Genomic DNA, 11,858 nt, shown 5'->3' with positions numbered 1-11,858 from the left:
TTTACATACAAATACCACTATTTTATTTTGAGCTTGATAAAAGTGTTATTCATTTTTAAATAACTTGTATATTGGCACCTTGCAATATTCATAAAATTATATTCAGTGATTTGTCAAACATCAGAGAAATTTCATTTTAATCAAATTAATTATGCTTTATGAGTGCGAATTTTGATGGCATAACAAGTTAAAGATATAAGTGATGGAAGACTTGAGTCGATGAAAAACCCCATTCAACAACAAAGAGACTGTTTGATCTGCAAATTGTTCTACTTAGACAAATAGAAGCTTGAAGACTGAGCAGAATAGGAATATGGCATATCAGCTCAATCTAGTAGTGTTACATTCATACTACTAAAGCACTTCTAAATAGCAGCCAACAGACCTAAAGGATTGCCAATTCACAAACAAGAATTATTAATTAACCTTGTACTGCAACACAAATTTCCATTACAATTGTTTTAATAGTTCATAGCTAAGAGACCATCTGAAATTGTCACAATCAGTTAGGGTATCACCTTAACTTGCAGACAGAATTACTTCTTGATTTTTGTACAAATTTAACAATGCATAAGCATGTGTGATGAGCTACATCGTTCTTCACAAATTCTGCAGACAGATTATTTTTGCACTCACATTTTCACAGTCATCACACAAATCCCTGTATTCACAGAAAGAATCTATACTTATATCAAACATGTGCATGGTGGCTGGGCAGGATCACCATCAATCTGGCAAGCTCTGGGCCGTTTTTTAGAACTCATTAGAAAGTGCAGCTGCATTCCAGATCCATGATTTCTTCTAGCACCAGTAATGAACACAAAAGGTGTTTAAAAGCCTCAAAACGGCACTCACAGATTAGCACCAAGGTCGGACACTCTGCAGTGGGATGTCGATTTGTGTTAAAAATATTTTATATTATGATTTCAGCAGAGGGATCTTGACATTCCAAATAATGTTCGGACAGACTCATCTCCTTATTTGCTAGTAGAGCCCCTGCCTTCTTAAGCATGCATCTTCTGGATATGCCGCATCCTCCACAACATGCTTCAGCATTTCCCCATTTCCAGAACAAAGTCGAGTGGTTAAGGTTGGGGATAATGGAGCATATAGACCTGCATGAACTCTCAAGTTATTTGAATTTTGCAGCAAACAATGGTTTCATAGCAAAAATCATAGAAAGATAAATATTTGCGAGACAAGTAAACTATATTGCGCACTTCTTGAGGCATTCCTATCAAAATCTTTTGTCACGTGCAATAAAATAGTCCCTGAGAGAACAACAACGAAGCCACAAATCTCAGATATGATGCTTCCAAGACCTTGTCCGTCCCAATCCTGCAAATATTCATTAATTTCATGAGATGCTTTTAACACCAAATTTGACCCACTCAAGGAAAATACTGCTTAGACAAACCAAAAGTTCTGGCATGTTTTTATATTCAGAAAGCTTAGGTTTGAGCTGGCTTCAAAAATTTTTGCTTTTAAGTTTCAGCAAATATTGACACACACTACTTAGCAGCAAGACAAGGGTAGAAATCTTAGCTACCAAACGGTGCCCTAGCAGCCATTTTGGCAACTGAAATTTTAACCTATACACAGTGTACTGGCCTGGTGAGGCCCAAAAGGGTCAGCTTTGACTAGGAATCCTTTTGACCAGATAATCATATAGCTTAGGTAGGTTACCTTATTATTAGAATATAAATTTTGAGAGCTCTAGAATCCTCTTTTGTAAGAATTCTATAAGTTAACAAGATTAGCTTTTCTTGGCATATACATACAAAAACTTTAAAGGCCTGAAGAACACGCTTGGAAGCTTATTATGTAATTTTGTTTGTTAAACGTTTCCCTTCTTTCCTCTTGTTCTCTACTGGAAGGCTCTTTCTCCTCTTCAAATTGAAGAGAACTCGATAGTTTGATCTTGTCATGTAGTTTTGTTTCTTCCTTTATAGATTCCTCATCTTGGGAGTCATTTTCTATCTCATCTCCATGCATATCTTGAGCTCCACATGCATTCCAAAAGCAAAATGATGTGTATGTCTTTCCTCAAAAAATAGAATCAACCTTAAAACTATGTTTTAAATTTGATCCAGTATTGCCTCTTACCTCCTCTTGGATTCCTTCTTGACCATAGCCATATGGAAACCTCTTAGGCGCTATTAGACTATTGTTCCCCTACCCTCTTCCATTGGTAAAATTTGGAACTCATGGAAGGTGGATTGCTTCCTCCAAAATGGCAAAGTTTTGCCGATGGTTTAATTTCAAACAAATTTTAATGATGTTCATCAGCCTTAAATGGTACATATCTGATTATTGTCACTCGTAGATCGGAGAATTGTAGTTATTTCCATTTCATTTTTTTTCCTTTTTATGTTTGCTTTCTATATCTGTACTTGTTTCATCTTCTTAATGAAACAAAATAGCAGAATTGTTGCTTTGATGGAAAAAAAAAGAAGCAAATGTACAAGTTCAGAGTCAGAGAGAACTTGATTTGGATTTTATTAATAATTTACATCATATTCTCCATTTGTTCTTCAAAAAATAATTTGTAGTATGAAAAAATCGGCTATATCCTCCTATCAATTTTAAAGATAGTTTATGGTATCTTTTTTATAAACATAATTAATGCCATAACTGATCTGCCTCCAATAAGTCTTTCAAACTTCTTTCCATTCTTTTCATAATGATGTCCCAATTATTTGTTATCTGCTGGCCAATATCTTTTTCTTTCAAATATAATTATTTGTTAAAATTTAGAGCAATCATTCATAGTCAATAAGCTTACTTGAACAATCACATTTTTTAATGTGTATTACAAGCGTCAAGTTGCTGGTGCAAAGTTATTGTGAAACAAAAGGCTAACAACAAAGATCTGCAGATTCCAAAGGTGAAACCAACACAAGCTAGCTACTATTTGGTTTGGCTACTGTCAAGACCTAATAGAATAATTACTGTTATAAGAAGAGAGATATTCACTGTCTAGTTATAAGCATACCTTGAACATTATAACACTTGCTACAATTGTAAGTGTAGTAAACATCACATAGTATATTGGAGACACAATGGCTGTATTGAAGGTATCAAGAGCCTGAAAAATATAAAAGAAAACCAACTCAACATGAACAGCACATAAAATTTGAAAATGTTAAGTATAATATACTTGAAATAAATAGTAGTAGTGTTAGGTTCCACAAGTGAGATATCATCTACATAATAGAACAATGAGATAACCACTAACTATTTTTATGAAAGAAGAGACAAGAAAAGAGGAGAAAATTCCAAGAAAATGTAGGGGCATCAGAATCTCAGTCAAGTCATGAAGATATGAACATGGTGTTCTGTAGATTTTTTTGTTCTTTGCAGATCTTTCAAAGTGGTAAGTAGCCATTTTGCAGCATAAGCAACATATCAAGTTAAAAACACAATGCTTAGACAATAATATTCATACCATTAACAATTTTGATCTTTTTGTATCTCATCTATCTCTTTTAGGCTTAAGAATGAATGCTTTTCCATAATATAAGATGATGCAGGTTGTAGATTCTTAAAAATTAAAATCTTGGACAAAATGAACAAATGGTTCAAATAAATCATAAGGCACTTTACATCTCTATTTGTCATTGTCAATCAATACTATTTTAACTTTTTAAGCATATCTTAGACATATCTTCTCCTCGGCCATTGTATCTTTGTCAAAATATTCCTGTAATTTTCTTTTATAAATCGTTACAGTAGTTAATACCAATCACTCTGACAATAGCTAAGTGTTTTCTCATTAAACAGTCTCATTGAATGTAGTCAAAGGATAGAAGTTAACATGAAAATAAACACACATATCACTTCTAGTGTAATGAATCCATAGCAAGACATTAAGAGACTTATCTCAGTTTTTAACAAATCCAGAATAGTTTAGTTTCTCCCAGTAGAATATTCCCATTACCAGTAAGTTGTAACAGCATTACAAAGTAGAAATAATCCCTCGAATAAAGTCAAAGTTCGTATGTTGGATATTGTCATTTGCATGTTGCTTATGCCTCAGTGTCTTTCTTTCTAGGGGGATTTCTCTAGAAAATACCCACATTTAGGGTATTTCGCAATCGGTACCCCTCTTTTGTTTTTTCCCAAACAATACTCTAATTTGAAAATTCTTTAGTATACCCCTCGAAATTTTCTTGGCAAATATTCTCACCCATTTTTTCACCAATTGTAGACTGTTATAGTGTTTTCATTTGGCTCGTTTACAGGGTTTTTCAATAGTATTTAATATTTATAGTGTTTTTATTAAGGTATTGAAAACACTGTAAATGCTCTTGAAAAAAACTGTAAGTGACATTATATTGTGTCTCTCTTGTTGGTATTGCTCATAGACCATTATGGCACCATATATTTAGGCTTGTAGCTGGTTTGGTTGAGGTTGGGAGTCCATTTGAATCATTTACAGTATTTTTGAGTAGATTTTACAATGGTTTTATTGTGGTGGCTAAAACACTATAACAAATCAATTTTTTATTTTTATTTTGGTGATGTTATTTCTAAACTATTACAAATACCTATTTGAATAATAGTATGATAATGATATATCAAATGATTTCTAGTGTATTTTGATTCCATTTGGTTTATTTATAGTGTTTTCAAGTAGGTTTACAGTGTTTTTGTTGTGGTGGTTAAAACACTATAATAGGCCAAAACACACTGTAACAGGTTAGGAAACTATAACAGGCAAAAAAAATTTGAAGAGGCAGTTTGTGTATTTTTCAAATTAGGGGGAAAAACAAAATGGGGGGTACCGATTGGGACATACCCAAAATATGGGTGTTTTCTAAAGAAATCACCCTTCTTTGAAAGAACATACTCTTGAATCCTAATACCTCCAATTTCCTCAACAACCAACATAAAACTTCTTACTGCTGATATGATTTTATCAGAGGTAAATTTGGTTAACAACATACTTCCAACTAAATCAACAAAATCTACCACACATAATCATCAATATGTCATCAAAATACAATGGTATGGATGGTTGCAATGGCAAGAAATTCATTAGGAACCTCTTCAAAAGAGAGCCAAAGGATACAGAATTAAATAATATATCCATGAACTTCATAAGGCCAATCCTTTTTCCATCTTTAGATATACATGAAGAGAGACGCTATGGATTAACGATCATTCTGACTGTCATAAGCATAAGATTGTCAACATAAAAAAATCTTAGAAACACAACAATGAATTCATTCTGCGCAACAGTGCTGCAAATCAATAGTAGGAACAATATGCTATCTAGTCATGTAAAACTACAGTAGGATTCAGCACATTGCTTGTGATGTCTATTCCCAGAAGGCCAGTGCTGCAAATCAATAATAGGAACAATATGCTATCTAGTCATGTAAAACTACAGTAGGATTCAGCACATTGCTTGTGCTGTCTATTCCCAGAAGGCCAGAACATTCATTTAATTAACAAATGGAACCTATGCCTCAATTAAACAGTTCAGCAAAAAGATTATGAATACTTTATGTGATATGTAGAGTAATATGCCTACATATATGATATTTAGGATTTAACCAAAATATTTTTTTATAAACAAACATTCTTTTGAGCTGTAAAATTAACAAAATGAGATATGAAGGCTGTTCCTCAACTAAATGGTTCAGCAAATAGATGATGAATATTTTAGGTAATATGTAGACTATTGCACCCACATATGATCTTTAGGAACAAAACAAAATTCTGATAAACAAACATTCAACATCATTCTTGAGCTGTAATATCAACAAATGAGATGCAAAGAAAACCATGCTAACCTTGTTAAGATAATTCATTTGCGTTATCACACATGTGACCACTACCAGCATAAAATACCATGTCTGTGGATAAATTAACTGATTCGTGCCCTCAAAAGTCAACTTCAAAGATGTCCCTAGTGCTTTAACACTCATTACCTGTAATTTAGCTAAGTATTGAGTTCCAAATAACAGAAAACTCTATCAACACAGTCCATTCAAATTTTATCATTGCTAGCATGAGCTGAAGTATGATAGATGAAAGAAACATTACCGAGAGGGAGCCCATCAAAGAGCAAATGCCAGTGAAGATCAAGACATTTGAGTTTCCATATAGTGGAGCAAAATGGAAAACAAGAACGAAGACTATGACAATAACTGAAGCCACGTACAGTAAGAATGCTGAAGAATAACCAAGTCAACAATAACATGATAAGTAGGTGGTCATTCTAATAGATATACACCAAGAGGGAAGGGAAGAAGCAAAACTATATATAAACTCAGGCATACCAGTTTGAGTTGCCATATTCCATATCTCTTGGACCGAGGTAATTGCTCTTTCTTGTGGTGCATGAATGACAATTACAACTGAACCAGCAATGCACATAACACAGCCCAAAATCCCAAGAGCATGCAATTTCTCTTGTAAAATAAAGTGAGCTAGAACAGCACTACAAATATATTTGACATGCTATCAGGACCAAAGAAGATATGGAAAGATGATCCTCTCTCCATAGGTCAAGTAAATTCAATAGATACAAACAGAGAGTTACCTAACAATTATGCTTAGAGCACCCAATGGAGTGACAAGGACTGCAGGGGCGAATGCATAAGCTACAAAATTGGCCACCTCTCCAACAATCACTGAGAATTAGAAATCGTACCTTTAACAACATAACATGCTACAGTAATAACTCATAAGAACAATCACAGAGAAATAAAAATCTTATCTTTAAACAGCATAATATGCTTTAGTAATTAGTCACAAGTCACAAGAAGGAATATAACCTACATCTAACTTCTTCATGTGAGATTGCTTTATCTCATGAGAAAAGATAGATAACCATAGTGAAACCCCAAGCCGAACACACAACTTGGCATCCACCAACAAGCCAATACCAAAACAAAAGAATTGAATCCCTGTATTTTCATTTAGAATAAAGATAGACCAACTAAGAATTGCATAGACAGAGAGGAAGGCAAAAAGGGGCTTACTTGTGATCATACCAGTCCACCAGAGGGGCTCCAAGAGGTAGGAGTATCCACCAACCCCTACGTTTTATGGGTCGAATACCATCTACTAGTATCAGTGTTGAAAGAAACAATTATCAACAAGAGGAAGAAGAGTTGATGATGAGCTGACCTGCTCGGACTCCAGAAGCAGCAGCCGCCCTTCTGAGGCCCTTCTTCTTGATGATGAAACTGGCTCCGATGAATCCGCTGGATAGCAGAGCCAGCACGAATCCCTTCAGATTGTCCGTGGAGGATCCCATCTTACCACAAAATCTACCCTCTCGCTCTATATACCGGAAACCAAAATCTCCAAGATTGCCTTTTTTTCTCTATTTACACGCCTCGTTTCCGGCCGACATGTTCCTCAAACGGATTGGAGAAAGAAAGAGGAATTGATCGATGGGGTTTTACCAGTCAGACGGAAGATTTGGATCCAATCAGCAGACAACAAGAACGGAAGAGACGAGAATAAGACGCAGGGCCAAAATCGCCATTTTGTTCGGAGAAAACTCCAAGCAATTATTGCAGTTGGAGCCTCTCGGTTCGTCTACGACCTTAAACTTCTCTCCCGCTTACAGTTGCGGGACCCAAATATGAAATCAAATCACAATCGCGGTGCAGAAGTGGGCCTCTATTACCAATTTGTTTAAGAAACTGGTTGTTCATCGCGTCCCCCGCACTGAAGTCTCACCTGTACAGTTATGTCTCATGTGTACCGAATCCCTACAGCCCAAAATTGGACGAGTCTCTTCCCGTGTCAGGCTTTTATAGAGAACAGGATCGATCCATATCCCAATTAGTCTCTTGTAATCCAGCTAATTATGCGATTGTATTCCCAGCAAGAAATATTATTGATGTTGAGAGTATAATTTATATTGATAAGAATGAAATGACGATCTTAATTTAGCAACGATTTGTGTAGGCCCATGGAGGCCCAATTATCCCAAACCGACTTTCTCACGTGCAATTCACGTGGTTTACAGCAGTATACATTTGTTTTTAGACACCGCCCTTGCAGAGTTCCTTCTCGTCTCTGTAACGGCGGGCCGGCAGGAAAGAAACCCTAACCCTAGCGACATGATCTACGACGTCAATTCACCTCTTTTCCGTTCCTTCCTCAGCCAGAAGGGCGGAAGCTCCGGCGACAAGCGGTACGATTTTTCCCTTCCCTCTCGGTACCTCTGCTCGGTTCCCTACTTGTTCTTTGGTTGTCAATGAGCCCTGTTGGGTTGACTTCCGTTTCTTCCATGTATCGTCATGGTTCTTGTTTGAACACGGTTTCGTCGATCGATGGGTGAAAGCTTGTATTTTTGATGTGAAAAGTTTTGATCTTTTGCTGCTTGAGCAATCTTGGATTTGTTGCAGCGATGACAGGGTAGTCGAGACTTTAGAATCTTGTCTTGATTAGGTTTGTGACTATTTAAGGGAATAAAGTGTTATTCTATGGTAATTCATGGACTTTATGCTTCTGAAGAAGTGGTTTATGTTCTCCTAAAGCAGAACTAAGACAACAGATTCACTCCTGATGTGTCTCAATTTCGAGATGGAGGTTTCTTGTCAAATAGTTGGAATTAACATAAGTGAGAAATTTGCCTTCTTTTTTCCAAAGAAAAGGTAAAAGAAACAGTTAGCAATAGCGAATAGAAGACAACGATAAAGGCAAAGTTCAAACAGTTAGTTCAAGAGAACCTTTGCGTCATAGCTTGATAATAGGTTAAGTCTCAAGATCAATTAAACTATAGAAACCTCTTCGTTTTTTTTTTTTTCCTTCCGTGGAGAAGGTAATTGAAAAGGAGCTTGAAGCATCGAATAAAAAATTATGTGGGACTGGGTTTGTGTTGTATTATCCATCAGTCTGTTATCAGTCTAGTGTGAAACTTTGTGGTTTCTTGTGTGAACCTTGATCTACGTGACTTTGAGCCAAATGTTCACAATTTAGGAATCAGAAAACTGCTCGGTAGTTGTGAGACTTGTTATATTCACTATTCGATGAATTGATTATCAATCAACCCAATGAGATTTCTTGGGCTATGACAGAATTGAAAGAAATGACTAAGTTGCATTAAATTTTCGTATCATCATTGGCATACAATTATAGTGTGAATAGACTGTGGAACAATAATATTTGATTTAGATATCCTCTTATATTTAGCATAAAATGGTTAAATTGGCAAATGCATTCTGGGTACACAGGGTTAGAGAATCAACCAGTTTTGCTAATAAAAAAAAAATGGGCATAGTGTCTGTTAATGAATCAGTGTGCTGTATGTGGAAGCGATTCTAAGACTATCATAGATAACATGTGAAGTAATAAGAACATAAAATAGTAAAGATGCCTCTCTTCTGTGATAGTTTTCTTCTCATGAGTAATACAATTGACAATGACACTACGTGGTTATGAGCTTGGTTAGTCCTTTTTTGCTTTTTTATTTCTCTTTGAGGAAAAATGATTATATTTTATTAAGAGCTTTACTGTTTGAGTGGGGAAATGTCATCTAAACTATTTACATTTTCTCAGCCAGAGGACAAAAAAAAATGCTACATACATTTAATACAATCAAATGTTCATTGGGAAGTCAGTATGGGAAAACGGTTTTAAGTGCAATTAGAGATAAGGAGGTTGGCAAGTTCATGTAGAATGCCGCCTTCCCTGCTAGAAAATTAGTATGTCTTTTCATTATATTTCTTTCATAAAAATGGTTACTATACTGAATTGCAGTTAAGCTTTAATAAAAGTCTTACGTTGTGGTAGCTGACACTTGGTGATCCTAGATAGGAAATGGAACTTACAAAGGGGAACTTACAGATTCCTGGTGTCTTGCTTGATGTTGTGATTCAATTCTAAGGACTTGCAAGTGGTTGTTTGGGATGATTCTCTAGCAGTGTAGAATATAGAATAGAAGTGTTCTTTTCTTTTTTTTGTCCTTTTTATGATCTGGTAGATCTGCATCAAAGTACCACTGACTTAAACAGCACTCTGGATTGTATGAGATCTCATTGTAATACCGCTGCTTGTAAGTTCTTGTAAATGAAAAAAATGCTAGAAGTACTTTGTGTTTTTTATATATATTAATAATTGCATACTAAGGTACAGAGACTGTAACCATCTGAACATCAAAGATCATTCTAAGTAGGCCTCGCCTCATAAAGGTTGTTGCATGTTGATTTAGGTTTATAAATTTACCCAAACGACTAGTCTTCTGTTCCTATTACTGTAAGTTTTCTGCATGTCAAATTTTCTTGTTTCCTTTCAAATGATGGAATACATTTGTTTTGCCTAAAATAGGAAATCTGAAGAGCAGAAACCAAAGGAGCACAAACCTAAGGCAAATGAGAACAAGCCCGTGATGACAGAATGATCAGATAGCAGTTCATCATGAGGATACATTTTGGAATGCTCACTGAAATTGTGATACGTAACAAGTTACATCACCTCAGTTGGTTTGATGATCTTAAAAAGTTTGAACTCTTGATTGAATGCTTGTTTTGCTGAATGACTGAACCTTTGTTAAATGATACATATGCATCAAAGCTTAGCTTTGGGTGCTTTTCCTTATATTTGTGAAAGATTAATTAAAATTGTTATCGCTTTGTGGTGGTTGTAGCTGATGTATGGGTATATTTATTTGGATATTATTTGCTAGTGTTTTGTTGCCTCTGTGTTGTTTTTCTTCTCTCAAACAAGGCATTTTTGGAGTAACTAGAAAAATATTTAGAAGATTTAAAAGTAAATTAGGGTTTGTTTAATTGGTTCAAGTAAAAGGCATGTCTTTGGTATACCCAAGACATTTTTGGAGTGACTAGAAAAATAACTAGAAGATTTACAAGTTAATTAGGGTTTGTTGAATTGTTTCAAGTGAAAGACATGCCTTTGGTATACCCTTATTAATCTCAAAAGTAGAAATAGAAATCCATATATGATTATCTAGAAAATATTAGAAGAAGATGGAACCCAATTCAAAATCCTCTTTTGGAGTCCATCGAGATCATGTCTAAATTAAGGCTCTCTTTGCTAAATGTCCTATCTTCTTGTACAGAGAAGCAAGCACACTTCTTTGAAGAACAAGGTGACAACAATGGTCTTGTCGTTGCTTCTCAAGTTAGTTAATTTGAAGAACAAGGCGATACCAGTCGTATAGCGGATCACGAGTCATATTTGATGACTAATGAAAGTTAATTTACACTCTGTTTGAAGGACTAAATAAAGAATGTTAGGGGGTCTAATGAAACTTCTAAACTGTTTTATTTCACTTGTATAACTATTTAGTCTAACCCTACATGTGATGCATTCATCAATAATAATAAATAAGTATCCCAAGTGCCCAAACTTACTGGAAGTGTTTGTGCTCGATGCATGTATCTAGGAGAAAAAAATAATAATTTGAAGTACTCAACAAAAAATTTGCCATGATGGATCTATTATTCGAGGTTTAAGATCATCCATCCATCTTACATAGGATGATAATATTTTATTTTTATAAATCTTTAACAGGATCTATGATTTTTCTTTTTTTATATCTTTAAACCAATTTATTAGACATTATCTATATATTTATTACATTCCTGACAGATTCTTTTTCACATATGGGATCAGTGATAACCACAACAATGCTCATCTTCCTGGTTGAAGGTAAATGAACCATATTACCAATGCATAATTCTCATTGTATATGGACTTTAGTAGCATTTACTTCAGCTTGTTCTCCATAGGGCTTTGTAATACTGATCATAGATGTATGTTAATTGGCAATTAAGAAAGAAAGGTCTTAGTTATCATCGAAAGCAATAATAACAACACCTATTTTGGTGTTTGCTCATCGACAAGTGTGGATTTACGTTAAGAGA

General features: G+C 35.0%; 2 protein-coding genes across 2 annotated transcripts; one reads left to right on the top strand and one right to left on the bottom strand.

Moving 5' to 3' along the window:
* Window positions 1–396: 396 nt before the first annotated feature.
* On the bottom strand, window positions 397–7,475 carry LOC135598562 (probable magnesium transporter NIPA6). Its single transcript, XM_065092579.1, has 9 exons — window positions 7,144–7,475; window positions 6,996–7,052; window positions 6,554–6,644; window positions 6,291–6,451; window positions 6,055–6,182; window positions 5,802–5,939; window positions 2,996–3,088; window positions 1,221–1,338; window positions 397–1,115 (listed from the first exon to the last, which is right to left on the bottom strand). The coding sequence occupies exons 1-9, from the start codon at window positions 7,271–7,273 to the stop codon at window positions 985–987; spliced, it is 1,047 nt and encodes a 348-aa protein (XP_064948651.1). The 5' UTR covers window positions 7,274–7,475; the 3' UTR covers window positions 397–984.
* Window positions 7,476–8,034: 559 nt separating this feature from the next.
* LOC135598563 (wound-induced basic protein) lies at window positions 8,035–10,656 on the top strand. Its single transcript, XM_065092580.1, has 2 exons — window positions 8,035–8,164; window positions 10,300–10,656. The coding sequence occupies exons 1-2, from the start codon at window positions 8,091–8,093 to the stop codon at window positions 10,370–10,372; spliced, it is 147 nt and encodes a 48-aa protein (XP_064948652.1). The 5' UTR covers window positions 8,035–8,090; the 3' UTR covers window positions 10,373–10,656.
* The last annotated feature ends 1,202 nt before the right edge of the window (window positions 10,657–11,858 follow it).

The sequence above is a fragment of the Musa acuminata genome, chromosome BXJ2-1, assembly GCF_036884655.1.
Source record: "Musa acuminata AAA Group cultivar baxijiao chromosome BXJ2-1, Cavendish_Baxijiao_AAA, whole genome shotgun sequence".
Taxonomy (NCBI): Eukaryota; Viridiplantae; Streptophyta; class Magnoliopsida; order Zingiberales; family Musaceae; genus Musa; species Musa acuminata.
This window is presented reverse-complemented; position numbering and strand designations above follow the sequence as displayed.